This window comes from Macaca thibetana, chromosome 6, assembly GCF_024542745.1.
Source record: "Macaca thibetana thibetana isolate TM-01 chromosome 6, ASM2454274v1, whole genome shotgun sequence".
NCBI classification, from domain to species: domain Eukaryota; kingdom Metazoa; phylum Chordata; class Mammalia; order Primates; family Cercopithecidae; genus Macaca; species Macaca thibetana.
The window spans coordinates 108,472,031-108,498,069 of NC_065583.1; the positions used below are offsets into that span (position 1 = coordinate 108,472,031).

Consider the following 26,039-nt stretch of genomic DNA (forward strand, 5'->3'; position numbering starts at 1 on the left):
TACACTGATGATTTTAACCCCATAACTCATTATAAGTCTATTTCTTATTTTTCATATAAATTTGTTAACAAATCATAATTGTATTTTAAAGCCAAAATATAAAACAAAATACTAATTTATCTTAGTTAAGTAACATAAAATACAGTGTTTCACAAAATATTTTTAGTTATTTTGGTACACTATGATGCTGTAAAAGATCAAAATGTTTTTGGATCAAAGGAAACAATAGTTATGCAGGCAGGAACAATAAGCAAAGGACAGAGATTGTTTGAAACTCCTATACTTATCAACATGAACAGTATCTAATGAACAGTTTGAAAAATATGCCCATCTATACATTACTTAACAACATTTGGTAAATCTACTCTCTCACTGTAACCACAGGGAGCTCCATTTGATGTCTTCTTTAATTACACATAAAGAAATACATTTAATCAAGAAATATAAGCAACCCTTCTTTAAAATAAAACAAAAAGCACAGAAAAGTACTGACCATGGTTCTTGTTGCTGTTATTTCTAAAATGACAAGCTCTCAAATGAAACTCAAATGCATGCACAATGTTGTATTTTAATAGATCTAAGAATACATTAGTAAGAACACCACATTTTAAAATAAAGTATACAGATTTGATTTCTGGCATGTTTCCCAAGAAAAAGCAGTATGATATGGCACCACTCCAATTTTAAAAGTGAAATGTCCCACTTTTCAAAGGTGGTTAGAAATACTTTCTATTTAATAGGAAAGCATCTGGCAATGTAAATCCAAAAATACATCTGTAAAATAATTTTAATAGTGAATTTACAATATGATGGTATTTTTCTTTGAAAGACTGGTAACAACTCAACTCAAATATGTTAGGTTTGTCCTAATGAAAATAACTAATTTAAATTGTTTATATCGAAGTTAAATCTACTTACCAGTGAATCTGCATCAGGGCATTCACTATTAAAACAAAATATCAGAAATATTCAATAATTAGAATTGTCTGCTAATTATGCTTGTTTAAAGTCTTTACTTTGGTACTTAAATATAGCTTTTATTTAAACTCTACAAAAAATATTTAGAGAAATCAAACCATGAAGATTAAAACATACCAAATCATTTTAAAATTCAAAAAAGGCATTCTTATACCCATACCAACTGACAAAATAAAAAACAAACAGCTTACAAGTATTCCTTTTTTCTATCAGCTTACATTATGCTTTAAGGGCTTATAAGTATTCTAAAACCTATTTTCAAAAGTAATTCTTTTCCATGAATATACTCACACATCATTGACTTTAAAAAAAAAAGTCATTATTAAGTGGCAAGTAGTCTGAAAACCTAAAACTACTGGAAAAAAATACAATTTTTAAACACTTCAGTTTCATTTGAAGTACTTTCCATAACTTAGTATACAAAAAAGTCAAAACTAGTTTTTTCCAAATATACTGAGTAGACTTCCAGTTGGATAACTTTCTTATGTAATGTAATATGTAGTTGAGAACTGAAATTCTATCATTTAACTGATAAACAAGCATTGAATTTGCAAATACACTAGTGAAAAGTATTATTTAAAATGTAAAACTAAAACATAAAGAAGACCTAAATATGTACAACTAAGGACAGTGAGGTCATAAAAAATGAGGTTGGATAGAAGTATTTCCATGTATGCACTCTAACATAAATTCACAAACAAAACTTAAGAGCACAGATGTAAAAGGCTTTTGGATCTTTAACTAATGACAGTTAATGCACATAATGCAGGCTGAGCATCCCTAATCCAAAAATCTGAAATCCAAAGTGCTCCAAAATCTGAGACTTTTTGAGCACTAACAAGATGCTCAAACAAAATGTTCATTGGAACATTCTGGCTTTGGGATTTTTGGTTTAGCAATGCTCAACTGGATGTATTCTGCAAATACTTCAAAATCCAAAAAAATCTGAAATCCAAAACACTTCTAGTCTCAAGCATTTCAAAGGATACGCAATGTGTGTCAAAATCTTATACAAACAGATAAACGCCATTTATCCAAATACTAAGCAAATGCCAGAAGAATCTACAAAATTGAAGAATTTTCTTAAAGGAATACAGGATAAAACAGACTGAAAAAATTAAAAAGGAGGAAGATGACATTGCTCTTAATCCAAAATGAAGTACCAAAGAGACAGGGTAAATGCGAAAGGTGACTTTCTTTCTTCTTTTTTTTTTTTTTTTTTTTTTTTTTCTCTAACACAGAGTTTCACTCTGTCACCCAGGCTAGATGGAGTTTAGTGGCGCCATGTCGGCTCACTGCAACCTCTGCCTCCCAGGTTCAAGCAATTCTCCAGCCTCAGCCTCCCAAGCAGCTGGGATTACAGGTGTGTACCACCACACCTGGCTAATTTTTGTATTTTTAGTAGAGATGGGGTTTCACAATGTTGGCCAGGCCGGTCTTGAACTCCTGACCTCAAGTAATCCACCCTCCTCGGCCTCCCAAAATGTTGGGTTTACAGGCATGAGCCACTGCGCCTGGCCCCCCAGGTGACTTTCTATCCACTTAAAAGTCATTTTAAATTGCACATTTTGAAATACAGCTTCCTTACTGGTAGATGAGAAACACTATATTTTAAACTTATGCATACTCTGAAGAAATGTTCCAGAAAAGGCATAATAGTAATAATCCAATCCTAGAGAATCAAATTAATAAAGATGTTAGAACATTTCTACTTTCTTCTTTTTTTAAAAGAAGATGCAGTTTGCCCATAAAAGGAAGTGTTAAAAGTTCCAAAGAGTTTACTCTCTGGCTTTAAGCCAAAACACTCCAGTCACTGGGGTAAAGTACTTATCTGTTTGCCTTCACAGTGGGCTATATGAGACCTGCAGAAGAAGCTCCAGGAAGAGGAAGCTCTGAAAAGGGTCTGTCTCCCATAATTACTAGCATCTCAAAAGCCTTCTGGCTATGAAGAGGCATTTCAAGAGCCTCTGGCATTTCAGGCAAAGTGAATTCTAACATTTTTCCTGCCAAGAAGTTTGAAAGAAGGTGATGATGATGCAGTGGTTTAAGCACTGGCTTTCTCCTCTAGTATTGCCATTGGTTAAAAAACAAAACCAAAAAACCACCCTAAGTGGCTTAATATCATATTGGGAAATTATTGATAAGGAAAACTGTTTTAAAAACCTGGTTAAAAAATACTATAAGCTCCCTACATGAACAGTAATGAAACCCACACATTATAAAAATAATTTAAGGCCATGATTCTTTACAATATAGCCACTAACAGATGAACTAGATATATTTTAAAAACTTACTAATCAACTGATCAGATTTCAATATGTATTGCTAATATTATAAAAATAGATTAAGTTTCACCCCCTTAAAAAAATCCCCTTCATAAATGCTCAAGAAAGACATCTGAAGAAGATTTGATAACTATAGATATAAATCACTTTGCAATTGGTCTTGATTTGTTAACCAAATACTACTTGGGAGAGGGGAAGAGACAGCCATTTAAAATGAAAGAAATTCTAAGAAACTCAAATAGAAATATAACTAGGTAGAAAGCAAGAATACCCAAAGCACAAACTGTTCTCTTATATTAAAAATATGAGAGCCCATCAAATATTAAATCTCATGAGAATTCCATTGATTATGCTAGGGAAGTGCGGTCTTTAATTTTCAGTCAGTGTTGGTGGGTCAACAAATCACTCACGACTTTTGATCAGTGTCTCTTCTATCTAAATGGACTGAATAATCATGGAAAGAAAGATTTCTTTAATTCTAGTTTGTCTCTGAATAATCATAGCTCAATGATTCTTAACCCCAGGTATACATTAGAAATCAAAGGGGCTGCTTAAAAAAGAGCAAAAATTATGTTGAGGTTTCATGCCGAGAGAATCTGATTTACTTGGTCTGAGGTAGGACCTAGCTTAGGTATATTTGCTTTAATTTCCCAGGTAGTTCTAATGTGTAGCCAAAGTAGAAAACAAACAAACAAACAAAAACTTTGGTTAGCTAATCTAACTCAATTTCTTACATATTTATTACATATTCTTTGTATATTAATTTTTTATTTTTAAAAGAAGGTAAATCAAGCCGGGCACGGTGGCTCAGGCCTGTAATCCCAGCACTTTGGGAGGCTGAGGCGGGTGCTTCACCTGAGGTCAGGAGTTCGCGACCAGCCTGGCCAATATGGTAAAATCCTGTCTCTACTAAAAATACAAAAAATTAGCCAGATGTGGTAGGCGCTGTAATCTCAGCTACTTGGGAGGCTGAGGCAGGAGGAGAATCGCTTGAACCCGGGAGGCAGAGGTTGCAGTGAGCCGAGACTGCGCCACTGCACTCCAGCCTGGGCAACAAGAGTGAAACTCCATCTCAAAAAAAAAAAAAAAAGAAGGTAAATCAGACTTATAAGTGGACCAAATATTCCATCTAAAAATGATGACCTAGTATAAATAGTAAAATATTAGGGCTTTTCTCTCCCCTATTTAACATTTTCCATCAATGTATGTATATGTATCACTATGTGCCTATACACTTAGAATTGTCTAGAAGGATTTTCATCAAATAGTTGACCAGAGATTTTCTCTTAGGCATTAAGACTTTGATGAATTTTTTGTTTTCTTTGCACTTTTAATTTTTTAAAATATGCATTTATCATTTTATAAAAATGAGGATATTTCAAAAATTTCCATTTCTGGACATTAAAGCTTTTGTCTATAATGTCTTAAATTTTTTAAATAATTAACAAGTTAATACTTTGATCTAAAACCAGAGGAACTGGCAAATGCATTTATTAATATTTAGAAAAGCTTGTTTTTCACACCTTACACATATACTTTTGAGTTATTTCCACAACACTTTTTTCTTTCCAAATGCAAAACAGTCTTATTCTTAATCACTTATAAAAATAAAAAGGATTTTTACAATATTTAAAATACTTACACAGATTCTGCATCTTTTTCCTTTTTGATGATTCCTGGCAAAGCAAAGGTCTTTCTTTTCCTTGGTTTTATACCTTTAAAATAAATATATATTGTTACAGAAACATAACTGTTCCTGATAAACATATTAAGTTTAGGAATACATCTTGCATCTTCACACATAACTTGCTCGTAACTGCTGATGATAAATGTGGATGACAGAAATAAAATTATCAACCACTCAACCCTATTGGTTAGACTTTTCTTATGTTAAAAAAACACAGTCTATTATTCATCAAAAGATCCTAGAACATTTACTTGATAGATAAAATTTTCTTTTCTTTTCCTAAGCCTACCTTAAGTCATCTTACACACAATAAGCATATGGAGATATCTTAAAACTTCAATGAAAGCACATTATTCATTATACCAAATTTTGTTATAAACATCAAATCATGTTATAAAGGTCAAATCATGTTTGCTTTTTAGAGCGTCACAAAATATAAATGTATTGTTTTAGATAAAAGGATGACACAGCAGACCCATTAGAACTATAATATGGGGCCAGGTGCAGTGATGCATGCCTGTATTCCCAGCACTTTGGAAGGCCAAGGCAGACAGATCACTTGAACTCAGGAGTTCGAGACCAGCCTAGGCAACATGGTGAAACCCTGTCTCTACAAAAAAATACAAAAAATTAGCTGGGTGTGGTAGTGCGTGCCTGTGGTCCTAGCTACTCAGGAGGCTAGGGTGAGAGGACTGCTTGAGTCCGGGAGATGGAGGATGCAGTGAGCTGTGATCACACCACTGCACTCTACCCTGAGTGACAGAGTGAGACCCTACCTCAAAAATTAAAAAAAAAAAAAAAAAAAAAAAAAAAACAGAAACAGAAAAAAACAAAAACGAAAAAAGAAGTATAATATGAAAGGTTTACAATATGGCACTCTTGTATCCATATGTTGTCCCTAATACAAACAATGCTATAAATGGATTCTACCATAACCGAGGAGTAAAAATTATCTTTGATATTCCTAATAAGGCAACTCTTCATCCTCTTGACAAATTATTTTTAAAGGCCAGTCACGCTATTAACTGTTGATAGAATTAAGCACTTAAGGCCTGGCGTGGTGGGTCACACCTACAATCCCAGCACTTTGGGAGGCCGAGATGGGTGGATCACCTGAGGTCAGGAGTTTGACACCAGCCTGGCCAACATGGTGAAACCCCGTTTCCACTAAAAACACACAAAAAATTAGCCGGGCACAGTGGTGCACAGCTGTAATCCCGGCTACTTGGGAGGCTGAGGCAGAAGAATCATCCGAACCAGAAGGCAGAGGTTGCAGTCAGCCAAGATCACGCCACTGCACTCCAGCCTGGGTGACGGAGCGAGACCCTGTCTCAAAAAAAAGAATTCAGCACTTAAAACTTAGGTGTTTACTCTTTGAGAATTGAGCAGTAGAGGCCGGGTGCAGTGCCTCACGCCTGTAATCCTAGCACTTTGGAGGCTAAGGTGGATGGATCACTTGAGCTCTGGAGTTCAAGACTAGTCTAGCCAACATGGTGAAACCCTTTCTCTAAAAAAAAATACAGAAGTTAGCTGGGCATGGTGGCACACACCTGTAGTCCCAGCTAATTTGGGGGCTGAGGTGGTAGGATCGCTTGGACCTGGGAGGTCAAGGCTGCAGTGGGCAGAGATCACGCCACCATACTCCAGCCTGGGAAACAAAACGAGACCCTGTCTCCCAAAAAATAAAAAAAGAAGAGAGCAGTAGAGACCTTAGGTTTAAGCTAGCCCCTCATCTTACAGATGAGGAAATTCAAGAAGGGTTTTTGTTGTTGTTTTTGAGACAGGGTCTCACTCTGTTGCCCAGGCTGGAGTGCAGTGGTACAATCACGGCTCACCACAGGCTTCTCCTCCCAGACTCCAGCAATCCTTCTACCTCAGCCTTCCCAGTAGCTGGGACTACAGGTGCACACCAGCACACCTACTAATTTTAAGTTTTTTTATAGAGATGGGTCTCAGCATGATTCCCAGCTGGTCTCGAACTCCTGGACTCAAGTGATCCTCCTGCCTCAGCCTCCCAAAGTGCTGAGATTACAAGCAGGAGCCACTGTGCCCAGCCAAATGATGGTAATATTAACATTAATGAAATGTTACCCACTGTACAATTAGCACTACACATTACAGTGATGAATTTCATATTCATGACATTAGAAGGCTTAAACATGGATGTCAATGAAGAAAACTATTTCAATGTATATTTAAAAACAAATGCATGTTATACTTAATCTTTAAAAATATATAATCTAACACACTAATATTCTTTTGGGAAAATCTGTTATTTATTAAGCAACAAGTAGCACCTGCAGGCCTTCAAACTAATTTCAGATTTTTACAGCACTCCATTACATAGATACGCTGACACCTAGGGATAGCAGTCCCTCCTTATTTGTTCAACGAACAGAAGATAAGATGCTAGCTAGCTGCCATGTGCATTAACGTATTATAACTAATCAACTTACCTTCAACTGCACTAGCAGTGTCACATTCTTCAAATTCAATGAGGCCTGGAAAAAAAAAAAAATTGAAAAACTTTTTTTTTTTTTTTTTTTTAAATTTATTTATTATTATTATACTTTAAGTTGTAGGGTACATGTGCATAATGTGCAGGTTTGTTACATATGTATACTTGTGCCATGTTGGTGTGCTGCACCCATCAACTCGTCATTTACATCAGGTATAACTCCCAATGCAATCCCTCCCCCCTCCCCCCTCCCCATGATAGGCCCCGGTGTGTGATGTTCCCCTTCCTGAGTCCAAGTGATCTCATTGTTCAGTTCCCACCTATGAGTGAGAACATGCGGTGTTTGGTTTTCTGTTCTTGTGATAGTTTGCTAGAATGATGGTTTCCAGCTGCATCCATGTCCCTACAAAGGACACAAACTCATCCTTTTTGATGGCTGCATAGTATTCCATGGTGTATATGTGCCACATTTTCTTAATCCAATCTGTCACTGATGGACATTTGGGTTGATTCCAAGTCTTTGCTATTGTGAATAGTGCCGCAATAAACATACGTGTGCATGTGTCTTTATAGCAGCATAATTTATAATCCTTTGGGTATATACCCAGTAATGGGATGGCTGGGTCATATGGTACATCTAGTTCTAAATCCTTGAGGAATCGCCATACTGTTTTCCATAATGGTTGAACTAGTTTACAATCCCACCAACAGTGTAAAAGTGTTCCTATTTCTCCACATCCTCTCCAGCACCTGTTGTTTCCTGACTTTTTAATGATTGCCATTCTAACTGGTGTGAGATGGTATCTCATTGTGGTTTTGATTAGACATTCATACAGCCAACAGACACATGAAAAAATGCTCATCATCACTGGCCATCAGAGAAAAACTTCTAGTAGAAAAAAACTATCAGGTAAACTTTAATACTTTTTTTTTTACATTTAAAATTTTTTATTCTACTTTTAATTGACAACACATCTTTTTAATTGTTCTGAAATGGTTCTAGTTGTTACCTAATAGTTAATTCAAATATCAGTAATACATTTTAAAAATCAAATAATTCTAACAGTGAAAAACAACTGAGACTAGCCCATTATGGTCACAATAATTTACTGAAAACCCATTATACATGATGCCACAGAACACAAGAATATGCGGTTTCTGCTTTCAAGGAGCTGGCAGTACTATTAATGAGAGAAAACAAGCGTGGTAAAGGTGGTTGCTGAATCCTCGGTGGTGTTCATGGGAAGAACAGGGCTACCAAGATAGTAAATACTACTAGAACATAAGCTTAGGACCTCATCTGTCCTGTTCGTCACTGTATCTTCAATACTTAAAAAATGCCAGGTAAATAATAAGTTGGGTAAATAAGTAAATATTTATTGAATGAATAAATGAACTAATTACAGACTAATTAAGTGGTGACCTTGGGATTATACTCCAGATCTCTCTAAGTGTATAGCAGGTCAAGGAATGTGAACTACAGCTTACAGGAAATAGGAAGAGTTTTCTTTTTTTTTTTTTTTTTTTTGAGATAGAGTCTCACTCTGTCGCCCCAGCTAGAGTACAGTGGCGCGATCTCGGCTCACTGCAAGCTCCGCCTCCCGGGTTCACACCATTCTCCTGCCTCAGCCTCCTGAGTAGCTGGGACTACAGGCACCCACCACCACGCCTGGCTGATTTTTTGTATTTTTAGTAGAGACGGGGTTTCACCGTGTTAGCCAGGATGGTCTCAATATCCTGACCTCATGATCCGCCCGCCTCGGCCTCCCAAAGTGCTGGCATTACAGGCATGAGTCACCTCACCCAGCCAGCAAGAGTTTTCATGTAAGATCATACACATCCACCCACAAAGTGATCTTCAAGAAACATTAATTTAGCACTGCTATGAGAGATAGACTGTAGAAGAGGAGGATGATAAAGTGGAAATCATTAGAAAACAATTAAAATAGCCCTGAAATGACTGACTGCTCAGACTAGCTTTAAAAGCCATAAAATACGGCATACTTCATATATGTGAAATATCAAATTATTTGGGAGTAGAGAAAGTAGCAAAACATGAATTACTCTCCTAATGAAATATCCCAAAAGCTAAATATGAGACTAAAAAATTATCTCCCACTAAGCTGTCATTTAGTCATTTCTATATATAAATTCATGAAAGTCTAGCATTTTTTTGTGAAATAATTTTTAATTTATTAATGGTAATTTGTATAACTTGCTATATGAAGAAATTTTAAAATAGAGCTTGAAATAGAGAGTAGATGATAGAGAATTTTGTTACTGGTTCCTCTGAGATGCGAAGCTTACCTATGTACAAATTCATGATCAGCATTATTATTGATCATTCCATTACAAAAGAAAGCCACTGATTAACAAGAAGATCTCTCTACAAGTAGGGGGATCTAAAAATACTGGCTTAATGTCCCTCTCCCTCCCCCTAAATCTAAGATTTATTTCTGTGTGGTTCTAGTTTCCATTCAAATAAAATAGATTAACATTTACTAATAAGCAGAATAAAACTGTCATAAAAGTGAGTTGATAAACAAGGTCCTAATCAATTATTAGTATGTTCCTTACTAGTACATTCTTCTAAATATAAACTAAGACTAAAAAAAATGTTTATCACTTCTATCCAAAAAAGCCTTAAAGAGTCAGAAAATGACCCAATTAAAAATTTAAGGACTTTATTCAAACCCATTCTGCAAATCTGGAAGCTGAGAAATCATTTAATAAAAGGGTACCGAGCTTGTTCTTAGAATCCCTTAGAGGCCTATCATAACAATTTACAATGAGATGAGGGCAGGCTGAAAAATCAATAAAGGTAAAGAAATTAAGATGTGCAAATTAGCAACTTTTCATTTAGTATAAAAATTATGAATAATAAATCTCTACCTAAATTACCAACAGCTTATTATATATTATTGGCTTTTCCAAGTACTAATAAAGCTGGAGAAAATATAATCATCTGTTGAGACGAGAAAGGGTTTACCAAAAAAAGGCAACCAGGCATGTGGTTAGTCAAAAATTCTCCTACAGCTACACATCCACATAATTTCTACCCATTAACTATTTACAGAATCTCTAGTGCTTAAGCTACACACTTACTCTAGAGAGTAGAAAAAAGTAACTACAATAAAAACAAAACACCAATGCCAAATTGCCTTGTTTACAAATACTAAATATATATTATCTAGAAGGACTTTTACCTCATCATCTTAGCAAATATGGTACATACAGAAAAAAAAGATTTGTAAAATCTTTGGATAACTTCATATATGTGAAAATAGTAAAGACATCCCTCAACTAATCAGTCCCTTTAAACAAAATTCTCCTTTTTGTTCTCACAAAACTCTTTTCCTATAGTAAACATATCTTGATTTCTCTTATCTTTTCTAAACAGCCTCTTAAAATCCATTTGAAATAGAAAAATGCCCCCCCCAAAAAAAAGAAAAAACATTTTGAAATATAAGATGCCAAATCACTTCAAATCAAAAAATATATATTAAAAATTTTAAATTGAGTACCATCCACATAAACTTTTCTATTACAGATAGAAATAATGATTTCTGTCATAATAAAACTAAATACAACCTTCAACAAAAAAACCATTACATCATGCATGAACAAGATTTTCTTTTACAAATGGCATATGCTCCACATGCTGCTTCACATGGCAAGGCTTTGCGTGCCTGGCTCAGTGCCAGTTGACAACTCAGCTGGATATCAATGCACATTCTAACCCCCCTTGTAGCATGTCACTTCTGAACTGCTTCACAAGTGGAAAGTTTATTCAGCATCTCCTTCAAATGCAGTCCACTGCCCATCATTCTGCTATTTAATCATAAGACAGGTTATTTTTTTTGACAGTACTAAAGCCAGAGTGAGAGTCTTAATGAATAGTTTGCTACAACTGGAATTTCAACTGTTTTAGACTCAATTAATTCTTTTGTCAAAATAAATAACTGCTCTTAGCACTTAGATTTTATGTTGGGTCACAAGGGCAATTTAGTTTGTATAAAAGCAAATAAACCCATTTTGGCTCTGTCTCCTGATGCTCTTTTACACATTATTTTAAAACGCCACTATGAGTTCAATTAAACTCACAAAACAGAAGAACAACTCTAAGAGGTCAATGATTCAAAGCAAAACAATTCTTAAATATGATGCTTTAATCATCAGGTAGGAATAAATAAATGCTATAAAAAAAAGCCATCAACCTAAAGAATCCATTCAAATCTAATTTGGATTAAAACTTTGAAAAGATGTTACAAGAAAAAAACAACTTACTTAACAGTAATCTTTGATCACCACAAATGTTCTGTGGACCGAGAAGAGTATAAAATATATGAAATATTTAATTAATAAACCCTGTTGTTTCAGAATCAATCCTAAATCTCAGGCCATCAACAGGACAAGTTTTTAATATTATCTAGCTAAAAACTGCCCTCAAAATTCAAATAGTAAGTCTGGGCTATTCAAATCAAGCATATTTCTGCTTCTAATCAGAACTAAACACAAACAAACACTCTCAGACATAAACTAAAAGTTTAATAAAAGGAATGACGATAATGAAGGGTGTGTGCATGTGTGCGCATGAGCAAGGAGAGAGGTGTGACTTATAACAATGGAAATCAATGACTACATTTTCAAGCTTGCTCCTGGGCCTGTGGAATGCAACACAGTCATATTCCCAGATGCCTGGGATGATGGGCCAGGCAAGCTAACACAAAAAAGAGAATCACACTCCAGCTTGTGGTGATATGCACAGGGTACACAGGCTCAAATTCTAATTTTGATACTCTTTTTGAACTACTCTTTTTGAACCTAGGTTGTATCATCTATAAAAGGTAAATAACAAACATAGCATCTGCTTTCCGTCTCTCCATAGCCTTATACAATTTTTCCCTTTTGCTAAACCATTTGAAAGTTGCAGACATCAATGACACTTCACTTCAGGAGTATGTGTTTTAACAAAGGACTTGCTGAATCAATTTCCTCAATTCAGTGGTTCCAAACCTCATGAGAGACTCCTGGTGCAATGCTTCTAAACTATATTATGTATGAGAATCACCTGGAGAACTTGTTAAACCACAGACTACTGGGCTTCACTCCCACAGTGTTCTATTCAGAAGGTCTAGGGTGGAGCTCAAATATTTGCATTTTTAACAAATTCCCAGGTGATGCCGCTGGCCCTGGAATCACATTTCGAGAAATACAGTCCTAGTAGACTCTGTGGCCACTGCCAGATATTTAATTAGTCTAGACAGTGCTTCTTCAATTATACTGTGCATACAAAGCCCAAAGCATCTTGGGGTCTTATCAAAATACAGAATCTGATTCAGCAGGACTGGGATAGGATTTGAGATTCTCCATTTGTAACAAGCATTCATGTAGTGTAATGCTATAGGTTCTCAACAATGGCTGCAAGTTACAATCAGCTGAGGAGTTTTAAACTATAGTGGTACCCACCCTGGACCAATGAAATCAATTTCTTGGCTGGGCACGGTGGCTCACACCTGTAATCCGAGCACTGTGAAAGGCCGAGGCAGGTGAATCACCTGAGGTCAGGAGTCCAACGCCAGCCTGGCCAACATGGTGAAACCTCGTCTCTACTAAAAATACAAAAATTAGCTGGGAGTGCTGGTGGGCCCCTGTAATCCCAGCTACTTGGGAGTCTGAGGCAGGAGAATCACTTGAACCCAGGAGGCGGAGGTTGCAGTAAGCCAAGATCATGTCACTGCACTCCAGCTTGGGTGACAGAGCAAGACTGTCTCAAAAAAAAAAAAAAAAAAAAAAAAAAAAAAAGAAAGAAAGAAAGAAAAATCAATTTCTGTACATAAAAAAAGAAAAATGCAAAGGAAAAAATCTCCAAAAATAATTCTTGTATGTACCTGATATGGTTTGGATGTCTGTACCCTCCAAATAACACGTGGAAATGTGATTCCCACGTGGGAGGTGGGGCCTAATGGGAGATGACTGGATCATACAGGAGGATCTTTCATGAATGGCTTAGCATCATCCCCTTGGTAATAAGTGAGTTCTCGCTCAGTTACTTCACACAAGATCTGGTTGTTTAAGAGCGTCTGGTACCTCCCCACCCTCTCTCTCATGTTTCCAATATTGCCATGTGACATGCTGGCTCTCTGTTGCCTTCCACTATGATTCTAAGTTTCCTAAGGTCTCACCAGAAGCAGATGCCAGCACCATGCTTCCTATAAAGCCTGCAGAACCATGCACCAAGTTAAATATCTTTTCTTTAAAAATGACCTACCCGCAGGTATTTCTTTATAGCGACACTAGAATGGACGAATACAGTACCCAAGGCTTGAAAACTATGAGGAAAATTTAGAAACTACAGTCTTAAATCAAAGAAACAGGTTTTTAACCACAGATTTCAGTCACTGTGAAACATTCCAAAATTACCTAGTTCTCCAAACACAGAATCTTAGTACTGAAATATAATCTCCTCTTACATCCAAATTTTGACACTGTCCCCACACTCACAAGGTTGAGTCATGTTTTCATCTTCAATTATCCTGATAAAACCCTTGTTTCTACTTTTAATTATAGCACTTACGTCTATAAACCTTCCCCATGTTAGTTGGAACTATATCCTTTCAGTTACTCATGCCAAAACCCTTAAAATGATTCTTTCCAATTCCTCGTTAAACAGATTTGCTGAGGTATAATTAACACATGATAAACTACATCTATTTAAATTGTACAGTTTAATGAATTTTGACATGTGTAACATTTGTGAGTCTACTACCACAAATAAGATAACATATATAGTTATCACCTCATGCTCCTTTGTAACCCATTCCACCCTTCCCAAGGCTATCACTGATCTGCTTTCTGTCACTATAAATTAGTGTACATTTTCTAGAAAGTTATATAAATAGAATCATATAATATGGGCCGGGCACGGTGGCTCACGCCTGTAATCCCAGCACTTTGGGAGGCCGAGGCGGGTGGATCACGAGGTCAGGAGTTCAAGACCAGCCTGGCCAACATGGTGAAACCCCGTCTCCACTAAAAATACAAAAAATTAGCTGGGCATAGTGGTGCACACCTGTAGTCCCAGCTGCTTGGGAGGCTGAGGCAGGAGAATCACTTGAACCTGGGAGGTGGAGGTTGCAGTGAACCAAGATCGCGCCACTGCACTCCAGCCTGGGTGACAGAGCGAGACTCCGTCTCAAAACAAACAAACAAAAAAGGAATCATATAATATGTATTCTTATTTTGATCTGGCTTCCTTCACTCAGTAGTTTATTAATTTTTATTGCAGAGTAGTACTTCACTGCATGGACATACTCCAATTTGTTTATCTGTTCATCTGTTAATGGACATTTGGGTTGTTTGCAGTTTGGAGCTACTACAAATAAAACTGCCATGAACATTCATGGATGAATCTCAAAGTAATTTTGCTGAGTGAAAGAAGCCACAGACTGGGAGAAAATAGTCACTATATATATATATATATATATACACACACACAAATGGAAACCTGCTAAACTTTTATGAATTATAAATACATAAAGCAAAATTACCAAAATGACTGTAAAATAGAAAACATTGAAAATATGGATTTTACTCTCTTTTAGCAACTGAATTACCTGAGAGTAGTTAGGGTTACAAAGGCAATGTCACTGGAATATAAAAAGACATCCAGAATTAGAAAACACCTGTTTATTCATGATCCTTTCAGACCACAGGTGCCTTAATATTCAAAGCATCCTCTTACAGTGACTCAAATTCCAGAGGAACCAAGCATTACTACGCTAAAATAAAAACAATGACAGGCCAAGTGCAGTGGTTCACGCTTGTAATCCCAGCACTTTGGGAGGCTGAGGCACAACTTTGGGTGGACTGCTTCAGGCCAAGAGTTCGAGACCAGCCTAGCCAACATGGTGAAACCATGTCTCTACTAAAAATACAAAAATTAGCCAGGCATGGTGATGCACGCCTGTAAGCCCAGCTGCTCGAGGGGCTGAGGCATGAGAATTGCTTGAACCTGGGAGATGGAGGTTTCAGTGAGACTGAGATCATGCCACTGCACTCCAGACTGGGCAATAGAATGAGACTCTGTCTCAAAAAAAAGCAAAACAAAAAGGCAATGACAAAAAGTATCAGTATATATAATAAATAATATAACATGATCATAATGAGGAAGAAAAAAATTTGTAATGCTCTCAGTTTGACTTACATAAAAGAACTGAAAACATAAACTGACAGGTTATATCTTTCAATAGATAACTGACTAAAAATAAAATTGGTGTCGTTTGCAGCATTAGAGAAATACGTTAACTTATGTATACAATTTTTTTTTTTTTTTTTGAGACAGAATCTTACTCTTGTTGTCCAGGCTGGAGTGCAATGATGCAATCTCAGCTCACTGCAACCTCTGCCTCCCAGGTACAAGCAATTCTCCTGCCTCAGCCTTCCGAGTAGCTGGGATTATAGGCACCCACCAGCACACCCAGCTAATTTTTGTATTTTTAGTAGAGACAGGATTTCACCACACTGGCCAGGCTGGTCTCGAACTCCTGACCTCAAGTGATCCACCAACCTTGGCCTCCCAAAGTCCTGGGATTACAGGTGCGAGCCACTGCACTCAGCCTCTTTTCTTCTTAAATTACCCTGGATTATTGCAACAGTCATGCAGTGGTCTCTCTACCTCGATCCTTGCCTTTTTCTGCAGGCATTCTCAATAGAGTAGTTAGAGTTTAGCCACCTGGGCCTCCAAAAGTGCTGGGATTACAGGTGTGAGCCACCGCGTCCAGCTATGTATACAAATTTTAAAAAGAACTGGATATTTTGTTTTCTTTTAAAAATCTCTATCCCACAGAACTAAAGCTAGTTGAGGGTGGAACTCATCCACCAGAGGGGGTCCTTACAAAAGAGGAGAAATAAAATGTTAACAGAAATCAATAGTATAAAACGATTGAAGGTTAGAATATACTTTACAAAACAAAATCCTTTAAGTCCATAAATTCCATACAATCACATGAAAAATTTTGTGTACGTTATTTTTCTAGTAAGCACAGTTTTTGTTATTGCAGTGAGTCCCTAGACTCATTTGTTCAGGTGCCCATAAACTGATCAAAAACATATGAAAGAGGTCAGGCACAGTGGCTTACGCCAATAATCACAGCACTCTGGGAGGCCAAGGTGGGCAGATTACCTGAGGTCAGGAGTTTGAGATTAGCCTGGCCAACATGGTGAAATCCCGTCTCTACTAAAAATACAAAAATTAGCCAGGCGTGGTGGTAGGTGCCTGTAATCCCAGCTATTAAGGAGGATGAGGCAGAAGAATCGTTTGAACCCGGGAGGCAGAGGTTGCAGTGAGCCAAGATCACGCCACTGCACTCCAGCCTGGGTAACAAGAGGGAAACTCTGTCTTACAAAAAAAAAAAAAAAAATTAGCTGGGTGTGGTGGTGGGCCCCTGCAATCCCAGCTACTACTCCAGAGGCTGAGGCAGGAGAATCGCTTGAACCCGGGAGGCAGAGACTGCAGTGAGCCGAGATTGCGCCATTGCACTCCAGCAACAAGTGTGAAACTCCGTCTCAAAAAAGAAAAAACAAACAAACAACAAAACATATGAAAGAGCTGCAGTTAGTCACCCATAGCAACTCAACCAGGGAAATAATATTTATCCCTTCCACTCCACCCCCCCATCAGTTAGTTTGTTCTAGGACTGTTTAAAAGTCCTAGTTCTATGACTCTTTTGGGGTCCTGAAACAGCCGCCTAGAGCCTAGTGACTCTAGGAAAGCCCATGTCTTCACTGTTCTTGGCTTCCCTATTACCTCCTACCATCTAGCTATATGTATTTTCTACATGACTTCAGTATCTTAAGGCCAGTAAAATTAAATTTATAATGAAACTACATTAGTGGCTACTTATTCATGAGAAATGTTTTCATTTTTGAAAACAGTATTTATTAATAAATGTTAGCTTATCTCATGTAAATCTCACAACAGCCCCATGAGGCAATTACTATTATTATCCCCACTTTACAGATGAGGGCACTGAGGTTTAAAAGTCTCACTGCTAGGCTGCGCGTGGTGGCTCACACCTGTAATCCCAGCACTTTGGGAGGCCAAGGCAGGCAGATAATGAAGTCAGGATTTCGAGACCAGCCTGGCCAATATGATGAAACCCCGTCTCTACCACAAATATAAAAATTAGCCAGGCGTGGTGGTGGGTGCCTACAGTCCGAGCTACTCAGGAGGCTGAGGCAGGAGAATAGCTTGAATCCAGGAGGCGGAGGTTGCAGTGAGCTGAGATCGTGTCACTGCACTCCAGCCTGGGCAACGGAGCGAGACTCCATCTCCAAAAAAAATTAAAAAAAAAAAAAAAAAAGGCTCACTGCTAGCAAAGAGCAGGTCACAAACCACTGCACTATACCACAAACAAGAAAATAAACATGAGCCAGGCACAGTGGCTCACACCTGTAATCCCAGCACTTCAGGAGGTTGAGACAGAAGGACTGCTTCAGTTCAGGAGTTCAAGACCAGCCTGAGCAACATAGTGAGATCCTGTCTCCACTAAAAATTTTAAAAAATTAGTGGGGTGTACTGGCATATGCCTGTGGTCCCAGCTACTCGGGAAGCTGAGGTGGGAGGATCGCTTGAGCCTGGGAGGTTGAAGTTACAGTGAGCTATGACTGCATCACTGCATTCTAGCCTAGGTGATACAGCAAGACCATGTCTCAAAAAAAAAAGAAAGAAAAAGAAAAAAGAAACATGATCTAAATATCCAGAATTCAAAAGGAATCAAACAGTGAGCTTAAAGGTAATTCCCAATATACAGTTATCACCTAACCAACAGAAAGGAATGTACAGTAACTGTGTATTTGTTGAGTTCTTCATAGAGAATGAATGAGTAGGTTGAAAAGTAGGACATTATGATGAACAAGGGTTCAGTAATCCCCATATGTTGAGTTAGCAAAATTTCTAAGAACTGACAAAACTTTAATTCACCTGCAAGTCTATATTAAAGGAAATTAGTGGCATACATTTGATAAGTTCCAACATATTTATGTGTGTTAAATATATAAATGTGTTTGGACTACATTACTTTTTTTTTTTTAAAGATGGAGTTTCGCTCTTGTTGCCCAGGCTGGAGTGCAATGATGCAATCTCAGCTCACTGCAACCTCTGCCTCCTGGGTTCAAGCAATTCTCCTGCCTCAGCCTCCCAAGTAAATAGGATTATATTTAGACACCACCACTCCCAGCTAATTTTTGCATTTAGTAGAAATGGAGTTTCACTATGTTGGTCAGGCTGGTCTCGAACTCCTGACCTCAGGTGATAACACCTGCCTCAACTTCCCAAAGTGCTGGGATTACAGGCATGAGCCACTACACCCAGTCTTGGACTACATTACTTTTAAGGTCCCTTTATGCAATAAAACTCCATGATTATTAGACAAACCGAATTATATAACTTTTATCTTCTAGTTTCATCTAATGATAAAGTAAATTCCTGCCTCTTATACTGTTATTTCTAATTATTTAAACATTAATAACATGATTAAATCCTACACCTGAAACACATGTACAACCTACTGTAGTTCTAAAACGCTATATTTTGGGGTTGGTATCTTTGTACTGTGATTCTACAATGTACTACAGTAGTAATTTTTGCCTGTTCAAAAGACATTTCCATTATCCCTTTCAGAATACAAATCCTGCTTCTCCATGATCTGGGCATGTGACCTATGCTGACCAATTATAATATCCTACTATCCTAAACACACAGATTTATTCAAAGATAAGCATGTGACAAAAGCAGAACCTTCCCTGAAATTAATATGCCGACACTACAAAAAAAAGTTCTACTAGGGTTCTAAACTGAATGGATACAGGCTTGGACTGCTGATGCCTTCCTTGCCAGCTGTGAGGAAAAAGTCTACAGTAGGAACTTCATAAACTGAAGCCAAGTAAAGACAAGCAAAAATGAGAGAAAAGAGTGAACCAAAGTCCGGAGGAAATCTATTTGCACCTTGAATTTATTCCAGCCTTCCAGGTTAAAACAGCCAATGCACAGAATTTTTGCTTAAGCTTGTTTATATGGCTTTCCGACATTCGCAAACAAAAAATCTCTACTGAACTAAGCTGGAGATGACAGATTTCAACATGAGTACTAACACTCAATATTGGCAGTGACTGCCTACAACACGGAGATGAGACCGAGGTCTCCTTCGGGGAAGAATGCAACGATCTAGTAATGGTATCTGCCATGAATAAGGCAGCACATACCACATACTTCTCAGCCCTTGGCTGAGCAGTGTCTTAGGAAATGACACTGGCATATAAAAGCAAAAAGCAGTAAAAAGAGACCAGGAAGCCAAAGCAGAGTGGGAAAAGTTGCATCAGGGAAGAGAAAAACAGTCACACAAAAAATGGCCAATCAAAATAAAAATTGGCTTGATTCAGAACACATTTTAATGTTCCAATTATTCTCTAGTGTAATACTTTAAGAAAAACACAGATCCACTTCAAGCTCATTCTCTGTATTCTTTCTTTATGCTTAAATATACTCTGGATCATTTGTGACCCCCGGAAAAAAGGTTATTGTTCATCAGTTTAGGTTCACATTTAAGGTCAAGTCCCCCTGGTTTCAAGGTGTTCTCCAAATTAAAATTTATGTCAACATATCTACACTTAGTTCTAATTTTTCCAAAGCATGGGACTTGATTTTTGATTCAGGATCAAAAATCTCAGAAGTGAATCCCAGTTCTGCCATGTACTAGCTTAGGCAAATCTCTCAACATTACCTCTGAATATTTCCCTCGTCTGTAAAATGAAAATAATAGTACATACTTCAAAAAGTTGCTGAAAATCAAAGTGTGCCTACAAAGTGGTTGGCATGGTACATGGCACAGAGTAAGAGCTCACTAAACATTAACCATTATTATTTAGCATTCACTTAAAAAATTTTCTAATAGCCACTCCATTCCAACCTTCTTAACACCCTAATTAAATGCCCATTTGTTCATTCATTTAACAAAAATATACCACTTATAAATAGAGAAAATAGATGAATCAAATACAGAACTTTTTCACAAGTACAAACTATTAAGATTTAATGGTAGACAGCAACAAGGCAAGAAAGAAATACATTCTCTGGCACTTTTGATGGAGAAGTTAAAGATAATAACCGGGCTCTTTAAAGAGTTCATTCATTCAACACATAAATGTAAAGATGTGGTATAGGAAAGTAGTGGAATACAGCATTTTCTAGAGTAAGGATTAAGGACAACTAAAGTACTAAAGGAAAAAAGGAGGCACGTACGGGAAACAGCAAGTAGTTCAGGTTGGCCTCAGTGAAGATACTTGAATAGGAGCAAAAGAAAGTTAAGACTGCCCTCTCCCTTCCTGACCCCTATCCTTTGTCCCCCTCCCTCCTTCCTTCCTGTCACCATCACTTCCAGCACCACTGCACCCGTAGGAGCTCCCCAACGGTGATGGGTTCTCAGCCCTCCATGTTACCGTGGGACAAAGAGCTCGAGGAGATCAAGAAGGAGATCAGCTTTTCCCACAGTCAAATCACTTGCTCTATAGCCGGTTCACCAGCCTGGACAAAGAAGAGACTGGCACTCTCAGCCAGGAAGATTTCCTGAGGATTCCAGAACTTGTCATCGACCCACTGGGGGACCAAATCATCAATGCCTTCTTTCCAGAGGGAGAGGACCAGGTAAACTTCCGTGGATTCACGCAAACTTTGGCTTATCTCCGCCTCATTGAGGATAACGAAAAGAGCAAAGATGTGAATGGACCCGAACCACTCAACAGCCGAAGCAACAAACTGCATTTTGCTTTTTGACTATATGAGTTCGATAAAGATGATAAGCTCTCCCGTGATGAGCTGATACAGGTGCTATGCTTGATGGCTGGAGTAAATATCTCAGATGAGCAGCTGGGCAGCATCGCAGACAGGACCATTCCGGAGGCTGATCAGGATGGGGACAGTGCCATATCTTTCACAGAATTTGTTAAGGTTTTGGAGAAGGTGGATGTAGAACAGAAAATGAGCATCTGATTTCTTCACTAAAGGACGGAGACCAAACTGTTCCTTGCGGTCTGGTATTTAAGAACTGGAACCTGAAAAGTCCTCCTTCCACCAACCCCACCTCCACCCTATCATTCCCCTTCTCCCAAAGTACTACTGCTGTTGCATGACAACCCCAAATATGTTCTGACAACACAAACCTGCCTTTGGTGCATAAACAGGGCATTACAGAATGGTACACCCAGTCTATTTCTGTTCAGTATGCATTCACTAGTTCTTCATTTATAAGTATCTTCTTCCCCATTCTGTTGCTGAATGCCACATATCCATACAGTCTGAGAAAGTGAGAGAGGGAATCATGCCAAGAACAAGCCAGCAAAGCTCTTTCACCAGATGTAGACTGTAGCCCTACTGTCTTCCCTCCAGCAAGTCTGCCACCATGCTTCTTCATCCTTTTCATATGTCCTTTGCTTCGTACTTCTGTGTCATGCAACATACTGTTCGCTTAGTCTGGCAGTCTTTCTGCTTTTCATGAAGCACCAAAATCTCCTCTGTTCTACTTGGCACAGCTATGCCCTTATTTCTGATTTGGCAGGATAGTTCAGGGGTCTGGCAGTTTTTATTTACCTTCATTATTAAATGGGCCTCTGGGATGTTGCCTCTCCAGGAGCTTTTTGATAACCAACACTTCTCTGAGAAGTATGAGACCATCCTCTGCATCCTACTCTGTCACCAAAGGGCTGCTGGGTGGAGAAACCCATCTTGAAAGGTGGCCCTGGTGAGAGGTGTGGAGTCAAGTTTTCTAGGTTGCTTGCCCACATCACTCTACCTCTGGCCTCTGATTCTCAACTTTGTACCTACATGGCTCCTCTTGTTAGTGCAGTGTTGACTGTTCAAAAAATAGCAATATGCCTACAGGTTTGCTTAGTTGGGGGACACTGTTACCAGAATGGCTGCTCTGACAATATGCCTGGGGACTTTTCCATGGCTCTTTATCAAGGAGGCTGGGCACCCTATAAAGCCTCACGCATTCACACCTTTACAGCATGGTTTATGCCTTAGTGTTACGTGCACTGGAATGTTTTTCACTTCACATTTCCAAGTAGAAAGATTAGTGTTAATTTATCCCAGTCCAAAATATTTAAAGATTGTTTCCTCAGTGTCTTGAAGTTTTGCACAAAAATCTTTTTTGTTTTTTGTTTTTTTTTTTTTTGAGACAGAGTCTCACTCTGTCACCCAGGCTGGAGTGCAGTGGCGCAATCTTGGCTCACTGCAACCTCCACCTCCTGGTTCAAGCAATTCTCCCGCCTCAGCTTCCCAAGTAGCTGGGATTACAGACGTGCACCACCACACCTGGCTAATTTTTTATTTTTAGTAGACAGGGGGTTTCACCATGTTGGTGAGGTTTGTCTTGAACTCCTGACGTCAGGTGATCCTCCTGCCTCAGCGTCCCAAAGCGCTGGGATTACAGGCATGAGCCACCATGCTCAGCCACAAAATTCTTTATGAATTATACACTTGGCAAATGTTAATGATGGAAGCCATAGTCAGTTCCTAATACATGTCCAAAGCATTGACTATTGTATCATTAGCTGCCTGGTTACATTAGCTTCCTAGCTCCTTGTATAGACCACTGCTAATCCCTTAAAAATGAGGTCTGGCACAAGTAGCACAACCTAAGGTGGCATTACAGGTCTTTGAGCAAGCCACAGCAAATTTTCTGCCTAAGTCAGCTTAGTTTAGACTTCAGTGAATCAAGCTATTGCCATCCTAATGCATGTCTCTATGAGTCTGTTTATCCAAACATCTGCCCTTGGCTGACTTTCTCTGATTCATTGCTTGCTTGCTTGCTTGCTTGCTTGCTTGTTTCCTTGCTTTGGAAAACTATTGAAGATGTGTACATAATTCTTTAGGAAGGGGACTGCTAAAAAATACGACTGCAAAGTGATGGAAAAGGGTGGAGAACAGGGAAGTAGCTGGGTTGGATGGCTCAAATATAAATGAATGAGAAATTCTTCATGAAGTATCAGTCAGACTTTGTGATCAAGTGAAAATGGAAGAATGTCTGATACTGATCTATTAGGTACTTCAGAGGCTCCTTGACTTGCGTATTTAAAGTTCCTAAGGTTATAGCTTTTCCCCTCTTTTGTCTGTATAGCAAACTGTTTTAATCCACAATTGTGCCTTATTGTTCCATTAAAAGATTATCAACAAATACTTGTGGTTGAAACAAAAAAAAAAAAAAAGAAAGAGTTAAGACTAAAGTCTGGTCAGCTCGAGATCCTTAAAGGATCTGAAACCAAGTCCAGAATCCCACTTTCATTCTGTCAATAGTGAAAATTTAAAGATTTGTAAGTGGTACAATTATAAGTTCATAACTGTATAGGCAAAAGATGAGTGTGCTATAACATGTAAAATAGATTGGAGAAGAAACGTCTGCTGTACCAGTATGAAATCTGCAAATTAATCAGGCAGCTAGAAAAAACATGAAAAGAAAGTCTGAAGGGAAAAATACTAATACAACCGAATCAGTAAGATTTAAAATATAATGAAATTTGTGAAGAAGAAATAAAAGATGATTTAGGTTTCAAGCCTTAGGTCTATGAACTGTACTGAGGAAATATGGCTCCCAAACTTCACAGATCACTTACCCATTTTCCAGAATGCCATATCATATTTTAACTTCTTTAATGCACTGAATTATTTTTACCTATCGAGTGAAACATGTATCCTGCAAGAACATGATATAGTAACTAATAAACAGATTCAACAAATCTGGAAGACTGTAAGTATGCTGAGCAGGGAAGAGAATGGGCTACTTATTACATCTGATACATCATAACATGCCAATTAAAAGTAGAATTTGAACTTCTGTAATCATTTTTTCATTAAAATAGGAGCCAGGATTCCTATATCCATTTGTTCACTGGTATATCCCTAAATTTCTAGAAGGGGGTCTGGTATATTGTTAGAAATCAATAAATATATTTGTTAAATGCATATATAAATGAGAAAAGAAAGAAGTTACTAAATTTTAAGAAAGGTTCTACGTTGGTCTCAATGTTCTGAGCATTCAATATTCTTGCCCAAGCTTTCTTTTATTAAAATAGCCTTCTGTAGGTCACTCTATTTTGAAAAATCTAAAACTGTGACAGATTTAGGAAAATGTTATGACCACTTTAAGTAATACTAAATCACTGTATTAACCACTAAAAGCCAAAACAAAAATCTTAATGTATCGTCAGACATAAAAATAATAATATCTGAGATTTTATACAGATTTTTAGGTATGCTCCATTTTTTGGGTTGGCTCCATTTCACAGTTTGGAAATATTTTTAACTTCAGACATGTGATACAAAGCTAAAATTACCCCTTACCCACATGAATTTCAAGGCAAATATGTTAGTTACTATATGGGAAATTTTAAAATGTTTACTTGCAGAGTTTATCATCTTACCAGGTCTTTCCTTCCCAGTGCCTTTTGACTCAGCAAATTTTTGTATCAAACTTTCAACTGTAGTATTAGCCATGTTATTTATAAATTCTTCATGGACCTATTAAAATGAAATAAAGATAACTTTTTCTTTTTCCACATTCTTAACGTATTTCAGATAAAACTTACACAAGACAATTAAAATTAATTACATCAAAATATGTATTTTTGACCGAAGGCCCTTGAGAACCTTAATTTACCTATATTCCAGCGTTACTAGATCTGTGGGGACCAGCCATCACTTACATTAACCCCTTAACACACAGCCTCACGCCCCTAGAAGTCAAAGCAGCTTTCTGTTCCCATCTTCGAGCTTTCTAAACATCATTCTTTTTTTTTTTTTTTTTTTTTTTGAGACGGAGTCTTGCTCTGTCGCCCAGGCTGGAGTGCAGTGGCCGGATCTCAGCTCACTACAAGCTCCGCTTCCCGGGTTTACGCCATTCTCCTGCCTCAGCCTCCCGAGCAGTTGGGACTACAGGCGCCCGCCACCTCGCCCAGCTATTTTTGTATTTTTTAGTAGAGACGGAGTTTCAACGCGTTAGCCAGGATGGTCTCGATCTCCTGACCTCGTGATCCGCCCGTCTCAGCCTCCCAAGTGCTGAGATTACAGGCTTGAGCCACCGCGCCCAGCTGACATCATTCTTATAAGACTTATATAGACAATAAAAATATTTTTGGATTAAAAAAACACACACACACAGTCCGACTCTGTCACCCAGATGGCTGAGTGTCATGGGTCAAAGCAGCCTCAAACTCCTGGGCTCAAGTGATCCTCCCACCTCAGCCTCCCAAGTAGCTGGGACTATAGGCACGCACTATCACACACAAAACTTTTTTAACATTTAAAAATTTTTAAGCATTTTTTAAATTTTTTGTAGAGATGAGGTCTCGCTATGTTGCCCAGGCTGGTCTTGAACTTCTGGGCTCAAGTGATCTTCCTGCCTCGTCCTCCCAAACTGCTGAGATTACTGGTGTGAGCCACCATGCCCAGCTAGGTTGAAGAATAACAGACTTCATGTTTCTCTACTATATTTCAATGTACCCCAAATTGTCATCACTAAACCTTTTATATTTGTGGAACACTTCTAAGTAAAAGTTCTATAGTTTAATATAAAGTTGC

At 37.9% G+C, this 26,039-nt stretch overlaps 2 protein-coding genes and 1 pseudogene across 4 annotated transcripts in view; 2 read left to right on the forward strand and 1 right to left on the reverse strand.

The window, feature by feature from the left end:
• MRPS27 (mitochondrial ribosomal protein S27) overlaps positions 1 to 26,039 on the forward strand; it is a 1,100,726-nt gene that overhangs the window by 285,134 nt on the left and 789,553 nt on the right. The window lies entirely within an intron of this gene.
• The window catches only part of FCHO2 (FCH and mu domain containing endocytic adaptor 2), a 137,665-nt gene that overhangs the window by 54,951 nt on the left and 56,675 nt on the right, over positions 1 to 26,039 (reverse strand). For both annotated transcript variants that reach the window (XM_050793539.1, XM_050793538.1), the window contains 4 exons: positions 24,884 to 24,980; positions 7,407 to 7,451; positions 4,906 to 4,978; positions 919 to 943 (listed from right to left, as the gene is read on the reverse strand). In XM_050793539.1, coding sequence (XP_050649496.1) covers positions 919 to 943; positions 4,906 to 4,978; positions 7,407 to 7,451; positions 24,884 to 24,980 — 240 coding nt within the window. The remainder of the gene's footprint in view (positions 1 to 918; positions 944 to 4,905; positions 4,979 to 7,406; positions 7,452 to 24,883; positions 24,981 to 26,039) is intronic.
• Positions 20,881 to 21,932, forward strand: LOC126956559 (calcineurin B homologous protein 1-like; annotated as a pseudogene). The gene has a single exon (XR_007726410.1). The product of XR_007726410.1 is annotated as a calcineurin B homologous protein 1-like (transcript).